We start from the raw sequence: 20406 nt of genomic DNA on the forward strand, positions 1-20406 counted from the left end.
GCTCCCAGCCAGCACCTTATCTGCCAGGGAGGATGTAGGGGGCAAGGTCTCTAGCCCCCTGTCTGTACAGGACAAGGGGAAAGAAAGCACTGTCAGTGGGGGCTTTTCATCCTCACAACAGCCTGGCAGATAGGATTGGCATTGGCTTGGCCACTCCCAGCCTCCCACCTCCAAGAGGGGAAGTGGAGTAGGAGGGGAACGCACTGCTCTGGCACCAGCCCCTGCCCCCTTCCCCAGCCAGGGCCTGCTTGGTGCGGTAGGGAGGCCCCGCCAGGGGCTTCCCAGTTCTTCACAGCCCAGATCCCCAGGCTGGGATCAGCTCAGCCTCGCCCTGTCTCTAGCCTCCACCTGTGAGAGGTGGAGAGTGAGCAAACCAGCCCAGCTGGGTACTGGTTCCCCTAGCTGGGGTCTGCTAGGGGCGGGGAAAGGGAAACCCCCACCAGGGGCTTTCACTCCCATGCAGCCTGGCTCACCAAATTGTCGTGGGCTTAGCCCCACGCACCCGCTCCTCCCAGAAGTCTGGGAGTGGGGAAGGGAATGCACTTGTCTGGTGCTGGCCCTGGCCCCCCCAGTCAGGGTCTGCCGAACATGGGGCTATGAAAGCCTCCACCAGGAGTTTTCATAATCCCACAGTCTGGTGAGCCAGCAGGGGATCAGATGGTATGTTCCTCCCTTACCTCACTTCCTTTCTTGGAGGTAGGAGGTTGGGGAGTGTGTGGGCCTGAGCTTATTGGCCCAGCAAGCCAGGCTGCAGGGGAACAGAAACCTCTGTGGGGGCTTCCCATCCTCCGCACTGGGCAGACCCAAGCTGTGGGGGGCACTGCTTTGCAGTGGTTGGGCTGAGCTGATCCCTGCCCAGTGATCTCAGCTTCAGGGGAGCAAAAACCCTATGGTGGAGTCTTTCCCTGACCCTGGGCAGGCTCAGGCTGGGGGAGGGGATCAGTGCCCGGCTGGCTGTGTTTTCCTCCCAACCCATCTAACAGGAATGAGGCTGAGGAGGGGATGAAGCTGAGCCAATTGGATCCCTGGTAGCCAGGCTGTGGAGGGGTGAAAAACCCACCTGGTGGGGAAAAGCCCCCACTCCTGGGGGACCAGGGCCGGGTGCTGCATACTCCCTCCCCAGCCCCCTCAGAGGCGGGGCCCAGGGAGAGATTTTTCTGCTGGCTCTCCCTTCGTGGCTGACAGCATGGGGGGTGGCCTGTGTCTAGCAGCCAGTCAGGCCTGGGCTTCCACTGTGCTGGATTTAGCAGCCTGAGGCAGCTGGTCCTTAAGCATGATTCATGTGAGCACCCTAGGCTACCAGCCTGTGGCAGTACAGGCTTCTGCCTGTCCTGGCCACCCAAACACTGAACAGAAGTTGAGTTTGTTACTGGTTCAAGCTACACAGCTTAGAAAAACGAGTGATTTTTAACCAATTTTGTCTTAGGCATTTTGAACCTCTGTACTTAGCCTGAATGCTTAGCAAGCTTAGATTGTCTGCAGCATCATCAATGCTTTCTTTGTTGTTTTTTCCTCCGCCATTTCAGAGCTCTTTTAATTTTCATTTGCCGGTTAATACTGACTTATTAATAGAGCAAAGAAGAAATAATGTCTTTCTGGTGTATTTGCCTGGATCAGCATTTAGTGGCATGGCTGTTTCTTCCCCAGCTGATGAGGATTCTCCTCAAATGCAGTTGAATAAGTTTGGGACAGTAAAAGTCTACTGTTGACTTTGATCTGCCAACCTAAGTGGTTCTGCCCGGTTGAAGTAGCATCCATGTCTTCATTTTAATAGTTTGAGTAATCCTAGTGCCAAGGCTGTAGTACGCTAAACAGATACTAGTGGTGTACCAGTAAAGATAAAGATTTTCTTGCCTGATGCCAATAGTCAATGATTAACCAACCATATTGGCCAATGCCAATCCGATAACCAATATTTAGTAATAGTGCAAGGCATTTTAAACTGCTGACATAAATTTTTGTTTGTTTGTTTGTTTTGTATTTATAGCACATGTCTCCTGCCTGCTCCAGCCCTCAGTGAGGAAAGCGGTGACCATGTTATTCCCATACACGTTACAGCCTTGCCCACGGCTCTTACCTGCAGGCCCATGCAACATCCCAGGCGGGTGGGGCAGACGTTTGCGTGGATAGTGGCGCCAGGTTGGAGCCCCAGAGCACACTGCTGCCTCAGTGATGCCAAGCCCCACAGCTGAGCTGCAGCCACTAGGGAGAAGCTGCTTTTGCAAAGGCACCCGATGGAGCAAAATGTCCCTTGTGCAGCACCTTACCCTGCCCACGCACAGCCCAGTATCTCCACGGCAGCCCCAATGCTCAGATCTCTGCTATGCATGCAGCGTTGCCATGGCAGCAACAGGAGCTGGTAACAGTCCCTTTGCTGAGAACAGTGCCCTGTGACCATTCCCCAATGCTCCCCCCTCTCCTCCTGCTCTCCAGGACCTGTAGTCTGCCACAGGCTCAGGCTTGTGGTGAAGTACGGGGACTGGACTATACTCGCCAGGGTGCTCCAGGAACACGACTGTAATTAACAGCTGCAACAACCAAAAAAAGTTGATAACGTCATCTGTCCTTTTATCGGTGCCAATCCAATAGCCAAGTGATATATTAAAACAGGTAATACCTAACAGGTACCATTCAGTAGAATATCAGATACCGTGGCTCAGTTTAATTTAATAAAGGCCCTGGTGCTGTTAGTCTCAAGTCTGTATTCATCTCAGGCAACTTGATCTGCTACTAAGGTTTGGGCACTGCCAGTATTAACAAACCAGAAATGCCAGTATTAGCAAACCCCGTAGCCCACCCTGCCCCCCACTTCCAGTGCTGCTACCACCCACCCCAAGTGCAGCCCCAGGCCAGCCTCCCCCCCCAGCCGGGAAGAACACAGTACAGTCTGCAGCAGCAGCCCACCCTCACCTTGTGCATAGATCTAGGGGGCACATGCCCCCTATGCCAACTCTGGGGAGTGCATGCAGCGGCGGGAGCCACCTCTCTCCTCCCTGCACCCCCAGACGATCCACTCACAGCTCTGTCCCGTGTCCCATCCCAGCTGGGCAGCACCTGCCTGAGCCCTGCTCCTCCCTCGCTGCTGAGGCCTCAATTTGCCCACTTCCCCACACCCTTGGCCCCTTCCCCCACCCCTTCCCCCCCAACTCACTTACCAGCTGGATGCTGCTTTCCAGGCTGCTGTGCTGCATATCAGCAATTGGATCAGTATCAGCTGATAAGTCTCGTTAATAATCAGTCATCGGTATTGGCCCAAAACATTTTTATTGTTGCACCCTTACTGTACATTACTGTTCCATCTACATTTATGTCAGCTACTTCTAATTTGATATTGGTCTTGTGCCTTACTCTTCCCAGCTCTGAAAGCTGTTTTTATTGTGTGCATGATACCATCAGCTATCATAAATGCTCTCTCTCATGTCAGCAAAATAGTACAAAATACCCTAGCCAGTAAAACCTAGATGCTTGAGTTACAGTTCTGTGAAGCATCTCTTAATAACTAGTTTACTGTGTATCTCCAGAGTATGTCCCCAAGAATTTGTCCATTGGTGCTAATAAACATTTGTGGAAACTGTCATATTTTGGTCTGTCAGTTGCAGAGTATTTTAGAATCTCTATAGTTGAAATCACAGCTAGATTCCTGCATCTTCTTCCTCTGAAGTATCTGGACTGCCCATAATCATAGAGATTTAATGTTGTTATCAGTTTGTTTAACAGTCCTGCTCATGGATTATGCTAGGTACTTTATGGACACAGAACCAAAGGATGGTCACTGTCTCCAAAGAGTGTACAGGCCAAGTATAAGAAGCATCAGATAAATACAGACAGGAACCTACATGGAAACAATGCAAAAAAACAAATGCCCTGCATAATGGGTGGTGCTGTGAGCACAAAAGTAGGCTAACTTGTCAAGTTTTATGTACATCTCTGAGCAAAGGGGAGTTTTAAGGAGAAGCTTGAAGGAGGCTATATTATCTATCGCAAGTAGAGGTGCAACGATACGTCAGTCCAGTGTCGGATCGTTACCAATATAAAGAAAATTTTCTGCATCAGAAATTGGCCCAATGCGGCTGGTAATTTGTCTGATAAATGCCCATGCATGTGCACAGCCACAGCACAGCATGTATGTAGTGAGAAGCAGAGCCGACAGTGTGGAGTGCTGTATGCAGCTGGTAAGTCTGGTGTGGCGGAAGGGGGATGGAGGGTGGGGGGGGGGGGGCAGATCAAGGCCCCCACAGTGAGGAAGGGTGCATGGTCGGGGCTGGGGCAGGGGCTGCCTAGCTAGGGTGGGCACAGGACATGGGGCGGGCAGCTCCCATCTCTGCACACAGCTCATCCGATGTTGGTCTGGGTGGCTTCAGCCGTTCATCCACAAGAGCATGGGGAGCGGGAATGTGTGCCCCCACATCTGTGTGGGGCAGGATGAGCTGGGGCTGAGCTCTTCCCAACCAGGGAGATTGCAGGGCACATACCTCCTGCCCCCATGCCCTCCCAGACAAGCAGCAGGACCAGTGGTGGAAGTTGCTACGTGAGCACTGGACAAGCCACATGCAGCAGTGGGACCCTGCTCCCCTGACAAGCTGCACCTCTGTGCCATGCCCGCCCCCACGCCATGCATGCAGATCCAAGGGGCACATCCCCACACCCCCCAGACAAGCCACTTGTGGCTCTGTCCCATGCCCCTCCCTGCCCTGTCCTGGCTGGTCAGTGCCTGCCCCAGCCCCATTCGTTCCCTCTGTCACTGCAGGGGGCTTGATCTGCCCCTCCCCCTCACCTCCAGACCCCTTCCTTCCCCTTTCACCGCACCAGACTTACCAGCTGGGTGCAGCTCTTCAAGCTGAAGAGCTGAGTATCGGAAATTGGGTAGGTGTCGGCCAATATGACTCCTTAAAAATCGGCTGTTGGTGTCGGCCCCAAAAATCTTGATTGGTGCACATCTAATAGCAAGTCTTGAGGTTCAAATCAGGGATCAGCAACCCCTGGCACGCATGCCAATTAGTGGCACGTGGAGACATTTTTCCCTCCACTCCAGGAGGCATGTGAGGAAATTGTTTTAAAACTTTTTTTTTTTAAAGTTGCCACTGGTCCCAGTGCAGGGGCAGGCACTGGGAACAGTCAGGATAACACAGGCAGACACATGGGCTGTGTTCTGCTAACTCCGCCCCCTGTCCCTGGGCTTGGCTCTCCAGCCCAGCCTGGCCCCTAGAGGGGAGGTGTGAGGGGGTGATGGGGAAGAGCTGTGCAGGGCCACTGCACTCAAAGCTGTCAGCAGGTGAGTGGGCCCAGGGCTTGGGCAGATGGACACCCTGTCTCACCAAGGTAGGGGCAGCACTGGGGTGCTGAGGGCTGGGGCTAGGCGGTGCAGGGAGAAGCAGTGGGCAGCCGGGCCCGTGGGAAGTGGTGCTGCCCCAGGGCTCCATGGGCTCAGGCCTTGGGGGATGAGAATGACAAGTGGGATCCAAGATAGGGCCTGGCCCACACAGCTCTGCAGGAATGGTGCGTAGCTGCCCTGCCTGTAAGGGACTGCCACGTGGCCAAAGCAGGGTGCCGGGCTCCAAGGCTTCTGGCTCTGAGCTCAGCCTACTTGCATGCTGGGCAAAGCACAAGCAGGGCAGAGCCCCACCCCCAGGGGAGGGGACTGACCATAGGAGCTCCTGGGAGCAGCCGCGGCTGTAGCTGCCCTGGCCTTGCCCACCTGCAGCACCCCTCGAGGGGTCAGGGCTGGGTCAGGCACTGTGTAGGGTCACTGCATTACAGGCTCCCAGCCAGCTCAATCCTGAGCCTGCGGCAGCTGTTCCCAAAACCTGGAGGGCTCCCTCCATGACCCAGGGGACTCTGCCCCACTTGTGCTTTGCCTGGTGCACACAGAGCCTGAGCCTGGAGCTCCCCAACCCCAGTATCCTGCCCCTGCCAGGCAGCATCTCCCCTTTTTCTTTCTTTCTCTCTTTTTCTCTCTTTTTTCCTTCTCTATTTTCTCCTTTGTTTCCTTGCTCTCTCTGCTCTTTTTCTCTTCTCTCTTTCTCTTCTGTCCTTTTTTCTCTCTCCCCTCTTTTTGTCTTCTCTTTTTTCTTTCTCTTTCCCTTATTCTCTTTCTCTCTGTTCTCTTTCTTTTCTTTCTCTCTCATCACAACATGCTTAACAAAAAAGACTACACAAGAACAAAGGCAGTATATGAAGTTGTATTTGTCACCAGATTTAGAACTTTTAGAAAATCTGGTATTTGCCATAAAAAAAGACATAATCTATGATCATTAACTATATTAATATGCAGTATGTCTTGCCATGAAGCCTCCGACCCGGTTTTGTTTTTCCAGCATGCCAGCACTCCGGTACCTTACAGGGTAGACATTGCAGTTTTTTCTGCACTGGCCAGAAATGTTGCCTACCCCAGTTCAGATGTTATAACCAAGAGCTTATTCACTGTGCATACAAATCTAATAGTTTGGTGGGGTTGGGCACTCACAACTCTTCAATTAGGACCTATGTTTTGACAGTTTTATCCAGTTTCATTGAAAGGTTCATCTGCATTTACTGACAAATAAAATATTAGCAGCAGCTACACTTTTGCCCTCATAGATCTGATTCCTCTATAGAGTTTTTCCAACCCCTGCCCAAAATTTAAAAAATATATATTTAAAAATGTGAAGAAATGAATATGTTAAAAACTGAGTTCTGAAGTAGTTTGCTGCTACATACACGACATGCCTGACATAAAACACTCCTCCCAAGGAGTGTCCTTCCATACACATTCCTTTATTTACTTACTCTTAAACCAGGCATCTGCAACTACTAATGTTAAGCGATGGGGAAATAATCAGATAACAGAGTGCATACAGCAAAATGCAAGTGGAGGAGGTTTTCATGAATAGTCTGTAGTCCCTAGTATTATAATGAGGTGTATGCTTGTGAATAGAATATGAGAGCTGTTAAGTGGCTTACTTTTGATTTCTTTGGTGTAGATTTGTTATAGGTATGTTGTCCTTTAAAAACTGTAACTTTCTTTTGATGAAGAGTTTTGTATGTATGTATTAATAGGATGCCAGTAACTTGTTTCAATTAGTAGCATACTTGGCACGCTGTTTGTTACCACAGTACAACATTTACAGACAAGTCAGGGGGGATCAGCAGGCACTGGAGAAGTCCCTGTTCCCCCGAGCACTGCCAGGAGTGATGAGGAATAATGGTCACAAGCTGGCAGAGGGTAGATTTAGGCTAGATATCAGGAGGTGCTAGTTCAGTGTCAGGGTGGCTAGGATCTGGAACCAACTTCCAAGAGAAGTGGTGCTGGCTCCTACCTACCCTGGGGATCTTTAAGAGAAGGTTAGATGTACACCTTGCTGGGGTCGTTTGACCCCAGTACTCTTTCCTGCCATGGCAGGGGGTCAGACTAGATGATCTACTCAGGTCCCTGCCGACCCTAGAAACTATGAAACTATTTGCCAAAAACACTACTAACATACCAGCTTTTTTTTCCCTATAGTTTAACAGAACTTCAGACCATCTTGTCTTATTATATGCAGGATAGAAATATGAAAGTTTTAAATTTGGTGTCAAAATTTGCTCCTTGACTTAGTTTCACATTTGTCAGATGATCCTAGTATTACAGATGTTCCAAACCTTGTAGATAAATCCAGACAGGTAAAAAAAAAAAAAAAAAAAAAGAGGAAGACCACACAGTAATAAAATTGTGTGTATAAAGTAAGGCCATACCCAACAAATACTTGCATGTACTTAAGTATATTTTATGTAAGTAGATCTTTTAAGTTCTTTAGGAATACTCTTGGATATAAGTAATTGCAGAATGTAAAAGGCAAGGTTCATAAGGAAACACAAAATAATATGACCAGCTAGATCAGGGGTGAGCAAAATATGGCCCGGCCCACAAGGCCATTCTGTCCAGCTCGCGGGGCCCCTAAAAATGTAGAAAATTAATATTTATCTGCCCTTGGTTCCTGTCAAAAATGGCAGGAACCAAGGGCAGTAGGACCCAGGGGAAGCCCAGCAGGCTTCCAAAACAGCAGGGCCCGCTCGCCCACCCAGCTGGAAACTCCAGTGGGGGTTTCTGGCCTGGGAGCACGTGGCTGCCCCGGCAGCATGGGAACCTCAGGTAGGGGTTGGGGGACATGAGAAGGGCGGTGAGGGGGGAACCTGGGCAGGGAAGCGAGGGGAAAGCCCCGCGCTGCAGCCGCCTGTAGCCCACCTTGGGCTGCCTGTGCCTGCTCCAGACAGCCCCATGCAGGCTGTGAGTGCCTGCAGCAGGGAGCACTGGCCATGGAGTGAGGGAGGGGGCCACTCCCCCCCCCCCACCACGGTCAGCTTTTCCCTGGGATCCTTCCCTGCTCCTTCCTGGCATGGGGGAAAGCGGCCCCTGGCCTGCCCCATGGCTGGTGGTCCCTGCTGCAGCCGCTCGCAGCCTGGGGGGCATTGGGTGTGAGTGGGTGGGGACCCAGCGGGAGCATGGGGCCAGTGCCAGTGGAGCCTAGAGCAGGGTGGCAGGAGCGTGGGGTCCCAGGTGTCAGGGGCTCTGTGGAGCTGGACCAGCTCCCCCCCTCTCCCTGCTCGTGCAGCCCAGCCTGGCTCCACAAACCCCCCTGCCAGCCTACATTCTGCTTTGGGCCCCACCAGTGCTGGCCCTGGGACATTGGTCCCAAGATGGTGACCAAGGGGCAGTGCTACCTATGCAACCCTTGACTACCTGCCAAAACTGGGTAAGTGGCCCTTTGCCTGAAATAATTGCCTGCCCCTGCGCTAGATTGTATAAGGTAATACATATATTTTCTCTTCAGGTTAGGAGGCATATATTCCTATGTCTAAAGTGCATTTATTTGCTCATAGTGTATTATACACTAGTTCAGAAAATTAATGCATTTAATGTAATTTACAATTTTGCTTTTGCAGCTGTTTGAAAAAGCATAGCTGATTATGGATCCAGGTGGTGGAAGTCTTGGATTGCAGACGCAAGATTCCAAAATGCCTCACACTATGATTATGCAGGATTTTGGTAAAACATTTTTACTTATAAACACTAATGGATAATACAGATATAGTGTTTCAAGTAAAACAGTTTTCTTCAGTATGAGCTTATTCTTAAATGTAAAGTTGTCTTGAGGTTTATAATAACATTCAACATTTCAACATCTTCAAAATGCTATGCAGATGCAAAGCTTCAAGAAACTTTTTGAATTCCTGTTTTTGTTACTGTACTGCTCAGTTGCTGATACTGAAAAGCATGTGTCGATTTTAAAAAGTGAAATGGCTCGAGACAAAGTTGGTTATGAAGAAGCAAGTTGTACAGGATTCTGAATGCTGCTTGTGTAATGTTGAATCCCCCTAATTGGAATTGAAAATTGAGGTTTAGATTAGACAAATTCATGGATGATAGGTCAATTAATAGCAGACAGAACAGTCAGGGATATGTTTTTTGATCTTGCTAAACCTATTATGGTAGATGCCATCTAGACAAATTGTAGAGTTAGGTCAAAAGAAATCTCATGAAGTTGAACAAGAACAAGTGCTAATTCCTGCACTTAGAACAGAGCAATCCCATGCACCAGTACAGGCTGGGAGCTGACTGGCTGGGCAGCAGCTCTGCAGAAAAAGACCTGGGGGTTACAATTGACAGTTAACTGAATATGAGTCAGCAGTGTGCCCTTGTTGCCAAGTAAGCTAATGGCATACTGGGCTGAATTGGTAGCAGTGTTACCAGTAGGTCAAGGGAGGTGATTATTCCCTTCTATTCAGCACTGGTGAGGCCACATCTGGCATGCTGTGTTTAGTTTTGGGCCCCACACTACGGAAAGGATGTGGACAAATTGGAGAGAGAGTCCAGCGGAGGGCAACAAAAATGGTGAGGGGCTGGGTCACATGACTTATGAGGATAGACTGAAGGAACTGGGTTTATTTAGTCTAGAGACGAGGAAACTGAGAGCGGATTTAATAGCAGCCTTCAACTACCTGAAGTGGAGCTCAAAAGAGGATGGAGCTAGACTGTTAGTGGTGGCAGATCACAGATCAAGGAGCAACAGGCTCAAGTTTTGCAGCAAGGGAAGTTTAGGTTAAATATTAGGACGAATTTTCTCACTAGAAGGGTGGTAGAACACCGGAACAGGTTACCCAGAAAGGTGGTAGAAGCTCCATCCTTGGAGGTTTTCAAAACCCAGCTAGACAAAGCTTTGGCTGGGATGATCTAGTTGGGGATGGTCCTGGTTTGAGCAGGGGGTTGAATTAGATGACCTCCTGAGGTCCCTTCCAACCTCCTGAGATCCCTTCTAACCCTAACTTTCTATAATTGTATGTCAGGAAGAGTATGATGGGGTGGGTGGATCGCTTTAGATATGCTCTGTATGTATGTCCTCCCTCTAAAGGATCTACTGCTGGCACTGTCTGAAACAAGCCTGTTTGTTTTACATATTGTAAAACATTTACATTTGTATTACAAAACTATAGGCCTCTTCTTTCTGCCCGCAATAGCTGGAGGGAAGCCACTAAATGTACAACAACCAATTCTGTGGGACAAATCATGAGTAAACAGGAACAGAAGTTAAGGTTATAGGTTAATAAATTAGGGCTGCTTGCAGATGTTTAAAAAACAAAAAAAAACAGCCCTCTACTTTAAACTCCATGCACTCCTGTGCCAAGCCCAGCACATGCCCACATGAGGCGGTATGTTAGTTAAATGGAGATAAGTTTCCATCTATGAGGTGTTAGTTAGATGGAGGCTCATCCAGCATCTGTGTAGATCGGGTGCTTTAGTGGGGCTTTTTTAGCACTTTTATATCTAACATTTGATCGACCCTTTTATCTAATAGCTGTATAGCCAGGTCAAACTAGTATGCTGCTGCTTCCAGTAAAGTGGGGTTGTTTTTTGTTTGTTTTTGAGGGGTGGTTGTTTTGTTTTTTAATGTCTGCAAGCAGCCAGTGGTGCTAAGGAAGAGCACTGAGCAGAGAACTCCTGCTAGAACCCACTGCCCTTTAAATGTACCTAAGGAGCCTGTGGATGCTGTCCAATGACACTTTGCTCAGAGATATGCATGAGCAGGGGAAAGGAAAGCTGTCCTATATTCACTCAGGTTCCTTTCAGCCAGCACCTCCTTCTAGCCTAGCACAGCCCACCAGGGGTGTAATAAAGCAAGAAACGTTTTTTTTCATGACCTGTAGGTCCTCCCCCAGTCTTTAATTCTGATAGTAAATGCAATTTGGCGACATTTATTGAGTTAGATTAATGGTGTTAATTCTTTTAATACACTGTAAATATTAAAATTAATGGATAGCATTATCTGTCATTTTCATTAGGCTCTAAACTTGACGGTGTCCTCCTTAGATGAAGAGAAAATAAATTTATTAATATTTACTTTATAACTGAGATTTCTGGCATAACATACTGGAAGTAAAACAAAGGATCTTTTTACAGTTTAAACTCTTCACTTTTTGATAAACCATCATCTTACATACTGAAATAAATTTTTCTCACCTACATTAGCAGTCATTTGACTTCATGCTGTTTTGTCGTCCACAGCCTTTCACAGACAATGCTTTTCTTTTTTTTTTCAATCAGCAAAACTGATGCATGTGTAAATTAACTTATTCAGCTTTGCTCTCAGCTTCTGCTACACCAAGGAATAATACAGGATCCAAGTTGCTGGCATACTTGTTTTAGTTTTTAAAAATTATTAAGACTTGTTTTTAAGAATTGTTTTAGTTTTTAAAAATACATATAATGTCTCATAATGGTCTTTTGCCATATAAAGACTCTTAGGGGGTGTTCTAATTTTAACCCTTTAAAAAGAAATGTGCTTTTGTACTCTGACTTAAATAATAAAATGTCATAGTCATGTGTTACAAGATAGTATTATTTTATTAAATAACATCAGACATAATAAAATTCAAGGGAAAGCTGAGGAACTTTTATATTTATAATTTACTTTTATGTTTTAGTTATGTTCCTTGGAGTATGGACAAATTAACTCATTGCTGTGAGCTAAAAGGTGAAATGTTACTTACCACGAAACTGCTAATTTTCTATTAATTATATTGTGGTGAGTGAAAACTAACATGTGATAGCTTATCTTATTTCACTGAGAGTAAGGTGGGTAGGGTAAGTTGAAGTGGGTAAGTCTCCACCTTCTTTAAACTTACTGCAGTTTGTCCATACCCTTTGATATAGTAGTGGTGATGCCGTATGGTAGTACAAATTTTAACATTGTTTTCCTCCATAATTGTTTCATAGTGGCTGGGATGGCTGGCACTGCTCATATTGATGGAGACCATATTGTTGTATCAGTCCCTGAAGCTGTACTAGTTTCAGATGTAGTCACGGATGATGGAATAACTCTTGATCATGGCTTAGCAGCTGAAGTTGTTCAAGGACCTGATATCATCACTGAAACAGATGTTGTAACAGAAGGTGTAATTGTTCCTGACTCTGTGTTGGAAGCTGATGTTGCTATTGAAGAAGCTTTAGATACCAGTGATCATGTTTTGACTTCTGATCTAATAACAGAAACTGTTAGAGTTCCTGATCAGGTTTTTGTGGCTGATCTTGTTACGGGTCCTGATGGACATTTGGAACATGTAGTACAAGATACTGTGTCAGGAGCTGATTCACCCACAATGGTGTCAGAAGAAGTTCTTGTAACTAACTCAGATACAGAAGCTGTGATTCAAGCGACCAGTACTGTTCCTGGTTCTACAGTTACTATAAAAACTGAAGATGATGATGATGGCAAGAGCACATCTGAAGACTACTTAATGATATCTTGTAAGTGAAATAATGGTAGATATAAGTAGGAGACTGTTTGAACTAGAAGTGATCTAGTGGAGAGAGAGTAATGAATCTGAATTCTTGCTATCCTGTGCTCCTGGACTATCAAAGAACAATCTCTCACCACATTTCTTTTTATCAAGAGTTGGATTTTGTGAGTGGATAATCTGTAGGCAGTGGTGCAGAACAGAGGCATGATGATCATACTGTCCTGCTCATAGTGCCTATGTGCGCAAGGAGTCCAAAAATTTATGAATAGTGATATTTTTTAAAATCTTTTTTAAAATCTTGTTTAGCATACTATGTGGGTTGTCATCTTACAGTTTTAAGTCTAATACATTTTAAAAGTCAAACCTAATTACCAAATTGTCCAGGTATATGCCAAAAGTAACATTTATTAAATTTCAAGAGCATGAAGAGAGGGGTGAGAAAAGATGTAAATTGAAGGCAATTTACTCAAGAAGTGATTTTGACCATAACTTACTTGTTTGACAAGAAAAGATGGTTTACAGATAAAATATAGTAGCCAGATTTTTGTTTCATCTGCAGCTGTTGTCTGAAGTGGTCCTCAGTAGCGGTACCTCTGATCTGATTTTGAAAATGAAAACTAACTTCCTGCTTTAGTTTTCCAAGTATCATTTTCCCCCCACTTACTGCTCTATGAGGAGGGCACTTTTATCATTAATTATGCATTTACGACACATACAGTTGAAGGAATTAATAAAATGGCAGACTGTGAAAATAATTGCTCTTTTTTGGTCTTTAATTGGATGTTGGGGACCAATTTCCGCTTTCAGACACAGGACAGTCATGCAAGTAAGTTTAATACAGACAAAATTTTTCAAATCAGCCTTTCAGCTCCTCTAAATTAATGCAATTTTGCTAGACCAGAATGAGTTTTTGATTGTCCAAGTAATCATTTTAGCTACCTGGAAGCAACACAGTTCAGTAAGTTAAGTTTTAACATACTTCATTTACATGGCATTGTCATAAGAGATCTAGGCACAATAAATTGCTTTTATTCAACTTTTCAAAGTAAATAATGTTATGTTCATGCTTGTTTTGTCAACTCTTTAGTGACATGCCTGTGATACTATTTAAATAATTTTAGCAGTACTGCATGTTTAGTTTTTCCATCATTGGAGGAGAGACTTTGTAATTCTTATCACTCTGTCCTTCATGTCATGTGCTGCATGAAAAAGTATTTTAAGTATAATATGTTACTTACACTTGTCTTAGTTTATAACAGAAAGCAAAAAGAAACCAATGTGAGAACAACTCAAAAAGTCTCCAGCGGTGGCATTACTTTTTAGGTTTCTATGGAAAGGAGAACATTTTAGAGCTCAGTTACTTTAACTGAAATCATTTCTCCTTTCTAATGGCAAACATAAAATGATATTATGTAACGGTGATATTTCCTGCATCCCTGTATTTGTAAGTACAGTCATATTTATAATTCCTTCTGATAGAGGAGTTGATGATGGAGACTATATTAAGCCAGTAGTTTTCAGATTTCTTTGGATTTGGACACCCTTCCAACTACAAAAAATACTCTGCAAATGCTAGCCCATGTGATTATTTTAAATAAATATGAATATAGTCAGTGTTTGTAAACCTGTCAATAAGGTCTGATAACCCTACTGAGGTCATGAATCCTGCCTGAGAAACTCTTCTTAAGCTGATCAAGGTTATATGTCTGAATAAATACAGTTGCAGCCCAGGTTATTAGATAGTCTGGTTTTTGAAGTCATAAGTACACTTCAGTATATATATTCAAATATTTTTGGATTTGTCTTCGTTAGCTGTGTAAAAACAGAGCCCCCTAAGTGAAGGTGCAGCATATGCTGACCTTTTTGCCCATATAGTTACGTTAGCTAGGTCTGGTGGAGGTGGGGTGGCGAAGAGGAGGGGCAACCTTTTTGGCAAGTGTGCTAGAAATTAGCCCTGCATCCTCCCCAAGTGCCACTCAGATCTCCCATTGCCCAGTTTCCTTCTCTGCTTTCTGCTTCCTGCCCTGTGCACCTTGTCTGATCTCTGCTTTGCTTTTTGCTCCCTGCCCTATCTGCCCATGGCACTTGTGTCATAATTTGGCCACCACTGTACTAAGGCATAGGTATCAAACCCCTTAGGCTGGATGAGTGGATGACTGGGCCCACAGACTGGTGCTGCATGCAGTGAATGTCCTGGCTCAGCCCTGTGCTGCTTATAGCATCCATTCTGGCTCAAGTCCCACATGCAACACATGCCAGTCCTAGCCCCACACATTGCATGTGGTACATGGGGCTGGGCTGTGGTCCCAGTCTGGACCAGCCCTGGATCCAGCACACAGGACTGGACTAGCTCTGTGCAGCACATCCAGCACACGTTGGGTTCGGCCCCATGTGCAGCGTGGCTCTGTGTACTGCATGCAGCACTCAGGGCTGGTCCAAGGCCCACAGATGACAGGGCTCTGCTGTTCAGAACCAGCCTGTGGGCTGTATCTGATACCCTTGAACTAGGGTGAGTGATCTTTTCATGATCCAACCAGCATAGCTCTGCCAGCTAAACTTGGTAGTGTAGATCAAGACTCTTTAATACACAACAGCAGATCTTGCCTCTTTTGATCCTGTCGTGAACCTGATCCAACAAAGCTGGTGCCTGACTTCACAAATAACCAATGTTTATTGGAACCAAAGTGTTCATCTCCTTGCAGGATGACTTGTGTAGACGTTTTATTGTTGCCCAGGTTGTCTTAAGACAGCACTGTCAGGCTTCTGAAAATAACCTTCAAATCTGTCACGTAGGGGGAGATAAATATATCCATCAAGCTAAGAGTATGAAACCTCATATTATGTACTTTACTGTGTAGCTCAGTGGGCAACCAATATCCCAGGAACATAATTGTATGCTATAATTCCCAGTGGTGTATACAGGAATTGTCGGGCTCTTTTGTACTGTGGGTCACAACAGAGCAGAGAGATTATTGAGAGGTTCCCTCTCCCATTCTCGATCACATAATGTTTAGCAGCTAAAGCAAGGAATATAAGAATAAGCCTTAAAAGTGTTTAAATGTATTTTTAGCAGTCTTAAATAAGTTTGGCAACTGGAGACGAGGAGACAACTTCCTGCACCAGTTAGCTCTTCATGGATGCACCACGTTGTGCTTGTGCAACACAATCTGGGAGCCTCTAGTAAGGGAGAAAGCTAAATTCAGAGAAGTTTTAACATATACATATTTGCTTTTTGTTAAAGTTATAATGTAAATTAATTTTTCACCATTTTAAATTTGTCTTATCTAGTTATTCATTGGATTTTTTAAAAAAGTGATATAAATGTTGCTTGGGAAAAGTATAGTCTGATACTTATTTGATGTATGTGAAAAGAATTTTGTATCTGTCTGAATTTTGTCACCATCTATCTGTCTAGTTACTAGTACTGATGAGTTTAATTTCTTAAAGGAAACATGAGCACGTCCTATAAAAATTGTAAGAAAACTCTATTCTTAATAAATTGTGCCATGGCACACCAGATGTCAAATCTACTCCCAATGGGACATATTAACGCCATAAAAAACAGTGAAATATAAATGTTGAGTAGGAAGTGTGTTTTTAAGCATAATTTTGTTTTGGAAATTAAAGCACTGAGCTTGCAAAATATACTCTGTGCACATCACATAACCAGATTAAATGCAACAGTAGGCACCGCTCAAAGCTTAAAACACACCCTTTTTTTGTTTTTCAGGTTTGCGATATTCAGACCCACAGCGGATTGCCAGCTTCTGATCCATGTGTTGGCCCTGCATGCACTATGCTGGTGACCTCATACACACCAAAGAACAACACTGGAGCTGGCCTTTAGGGGTAAGGTAATGTTCCACCACCACCTCCTTTTTAGTATATTGCAGTACAGTGTTGCATAGTTTGCTAAACATTTTAATACATATATTCCTATATTGTACCTAAGGGATATAAAATAAGCATATTAAACTTTAGAAAACTTTGCAAAATTGTAAAACTGTGGGACTTATCTTGCCCTCCTGTCATACCTTGGGGGCTTCTATGGTGGGTGTGATATCACCAGCATAGTGCATGCTGAGACATCACGTGAATTGGGAGCTGGCAATCCACGGTGAATCTGGACATCACACACCTGAAACCAACTGAAAAACGTAAGTTTTAAATGACAAGCTGAATATTCCTCCTACCTTGGTACCTAGGAGGATTCAGCATCTATTTCTAAAGCTATCGGGATATTTTTATAAATGTGGAGGCAACATTATGTAGTGTTGCTGGTGAATGATTTTGAGCCAGGATCCTGTGTTCTGTTCCTTATTCTTCCATTGATTTACTAAATGACAGTTATTGCTATAAAAAAAAAAAAAAGACAATTTGCAGTTAACAAAAGGCACAGGATTAGCAGTCTGTAAATGGAATCCTGTTTGTTAACACAAGGATCTGGATACTGCCTGACATTAGTGGGGAAATATTTGGAGATTATAAATTCAGTTATTAGTCTCTCTGCTAAATAGTGGGAAAGGATTAATTAGCATTATTTTTTTTCTCTACTGGAAAATGGCCTGAGGCCACCAAACTTATTTCATGTAAACCCACAATTCAAGTGGTAACAATTTCTGGTTGTCCTTTATAGTTGCCACTGAGGTAGGGCAAATATGAAGCAAGTTGCAAAAGACATAATAATTTATTACCATTCAGTCTTCTGAGTTTATCTGTTACATTGCAGATTTAATTCAGGATTTAATGCCGAACTTTATTTATTTCACTTGCTAAGAAAAGTAGGAGCCTGACTTTTAGAGGGTCTATATAGACTTGGGGACAAACTCAAACTGAAATTAATTGAATTGGTACATGTTGCCCATATCTGAATGAGAATCAGGCTAAGGATGCTGAATGCTTTAGAAATGCCATCAATCTTTTAGGTTTTGAAACAGTGTTGCCTCTCTGAGGAGGAAACTGTGGCTTTTAACAAATATGAGTTTTCTGTGTCTTAAAGGTAAGATGCAATTTGTGATGGTACACAATCTGTGAACATGTTTTACCCTATCCCCAACTAAAAATACTTTGTAAAAAAATTTTTTTTAATTTTTCATTGTGAAATACTTTGATCTGTCTCTCTTTCATTGGCATTGATTCCCTGGTAAATCAAACAACTGACCAACCTAAATTATTAGTTCCTGGAAGTATATCATCTCACACAAAGAACATTCAGTCATTTTCATGTCTGTATACCTTGAATATTAGAAAACATTCTTTGAAAAAAGTAATGTAGTGGCACATACTGTTATTCCATTATTACTTGGCTGTAGGAAACTTCCACTTTTTTAATAGCCGTTAAGTATTAACATTTTTATTTACTATGTTTTGTTTGTGTAAATCTTATATGAAAAACAGGATTTCTGCTTTAAGACACCATCAGCTTGAAAAATCACTTTTTACCTCCAAATACAGTACATGCCTGGCTTACAAGTAGCAGTCAGAAAGAGTACAGTAACTGAATGAAACTTGAGCAAAATATTTCTCTGAACATTTTTTTTCTACTCATAAACTTTATGTATTGTTTTCATTCCTTTCCTACATGGTTGTTTAGGCCCAAGGCCTGCAAAGACTTATATATGTACAGTATAATTGCTAACTTTACTAAGCATGCATACAAGTCTCTACAACATGGGAGCAGAGACTCAGATGTAGAATAGAAAAATCCTTTCATCTTTAAACAAGAACATTTTAAATATAAAGCTTTAGGATGTTAAAGTAGTTTGCTGGAAGATAGATTTATTTATAAATTATATTCAAATAATCTAAATTCATATTGCCTTTTCATAGAAAACGGTAACTATCTCTGCTAGCTTCCCTACATTTTCCCAAAAAGTGTGCTTGTATAAGCCACTGGTCACACCAAAAGCTGAGAAAGCAAGCATGCTCCTATAGAGGATGTCACATTCATTTGCATGAAACAACTAACATTTGTATTAACAATTTTATGCTGGTAAACTTAATCAAAGGTATTTATAGATTTCTATCTAGTGTTGCTGCTGTCCTTGCTATTCATTTTCTTGTTATGCTTGATACCATGCAGGCATTTCCAGGGGGATGCATATGTTATACAGTACATTTATTTGGAATACGTTTTTAACAAATGCATGATTTTGCTTCTGCTGACTTAAGTAGAACATTGTCAAACCACTAGCAAGGTTTTAGTTAAATGATATCATCTAAAAGTTGGTATTTATCCCAAAATAAAATTCATAATATTTCTGGGATCAATTCAAATTTGAGTCCTCTGTAAATTCCCTAAGCAATTAATGATCATTGTTTAAAAAAAATCCTCCACCTATTCATACTTTCTTGTTGTTCATTATCAAATTGCAGAAGTTTGCTTTTACAATAGTTGATAGCAGTGTTTGTTGATTTTAATTTTAAGCAGTTTATTTCAGTTTTGCTTTTAGTTTTATTAAGTTTTTTTTAGTATTTCCTGTATCTCCTGAGGCCCCTGCTACACATTACATGTATTACACAATTAACTGCTTAATCGAGCCATAAATTTCAACCAGTCAAAAACATGTGAAGAAAGACCATCCACAAGTGCAAAGTAATAATCACACAATTAACTGGTTAATTGCACAATAAATTTACACCAGCCACAAGGTGCAAAACAATTATCACATCATAAAAATGACTATCTAACTGTAAAAAGAGCCAACCAGCTATAAAGTTAGTGCTTGGAAATATATGACAGCTCTATAGCTGGTTTCTATCTAGCTTTAATTTGAATGTGTAGCAGGATCCTGAATGTCACAAGGTTCACTAAAAAAGGTGGCTACAGTGTAGTAAATATTACTAAATGGCATTCACAGTAGACAGTATGCAGTCAAAGAAATAACTTGCTGTTGTTTCTTAAATTTCTTTTTTAAAATATATTTGTACATGTCTAATATAATAGGTATACATAATTACAAATCTGTGCATATTAGAAAAGATAGGGATTACATTTTCTTTCAGATCAGAAATCATCCTTGTTATGAGGGCTTCAATGGGTATTCAGTGGAGCAGTGGCCTTTTGCTGGACCTTTGCACTGGGGTGCATTTCACCAGAGAGAGTAAGCAGTGTGCTACCGATACATAAATAGTAAAGATGTTTGCAGATATGTGCCTTTGTGATCAGGGTTTAACTGTCCTTTACTGTGAAAATCAGGCGATATATATGTAAACACCTGCATTATCAAAACTCATAATATTCCACCTAGTAGGGGTTGGAACATAATTATTTAATTGAATTAATAAAAATTCCTTTTGACTAAATAGATTAAATATTGCTTAATTTTTAGATGTAGACATAAACTATATTGGTAACTCAACTTGAAGTAGTTGGAAATACATCCAAATACTGTCTCAGAAGATACCAAGCTAATAGCAAGACCTGAAGTACATTAATCTTTGTTACATTGTAACTTTTTAAGGAACAACGTGATATTTGCAGGATTTATCAACAGTATACTATTTACTCTTTTCATTCTGCAAATCATTCGTTATTAGCCAAATGTACATTTGGTAAGAATGGCAGCTGCTAGTTGCCAATAATAGAATTCACAAAAACAACCCAAAACTGTTCTTCTCATCTGAAATTTTCAAAATGTTCAACTGCCCAAAATA

General features: G+C 43.2%; 1 protein-coding gene across 4 annotated transcripts in view; it reads left to right on the top strand.

Moving 5' to 3' along the window:
* ZNF711 (ZFX family zinc finger ZNF711) overlaps positions 1-20406 on the top strand; it is a 48241-nt gene that overhangs the window by 8104 nt on the left and 19731 nt on the right. For 2 of the 4 annotated variants that reach the window (XM_090059417.1, XM_090059419.1), the window contains exons 2-3: positions 8899-9001; positions 12227-12757. In XM_090059417.1, coding sequence (XP_089915543.1) covers positions 8923-9001; positions 12227-12757 — 610 coding nt within the window. In that variant the 5' untranslated portion in view covers positions 8899-8922. Of the gene's footprint in view, positions 1-1987; positions 2611-8898; positions 9002-12226; positions 12758-16516; positions 16605-19755; positions 19854-20406 lie in introns of those variants that run through there. The other 2 variants (XM_090059418.1, XM_090059420.1) reach the window with 2 other exon arrangements.

This window comes from Crocodylus siamensis, chromosome 8 (genome assembly GCF_052110815.1).
Source record: "Crocodylus siamensis isolate JL-2025a chromosome 8, ASM5211081v1, whole genome shotgun sequence".
Lineage (NCBI taxonomy): Eukaryota > Metazoa > Chordata > Crocodylia > Crocodylidae > Crocodylus > Crocodylus siamensis.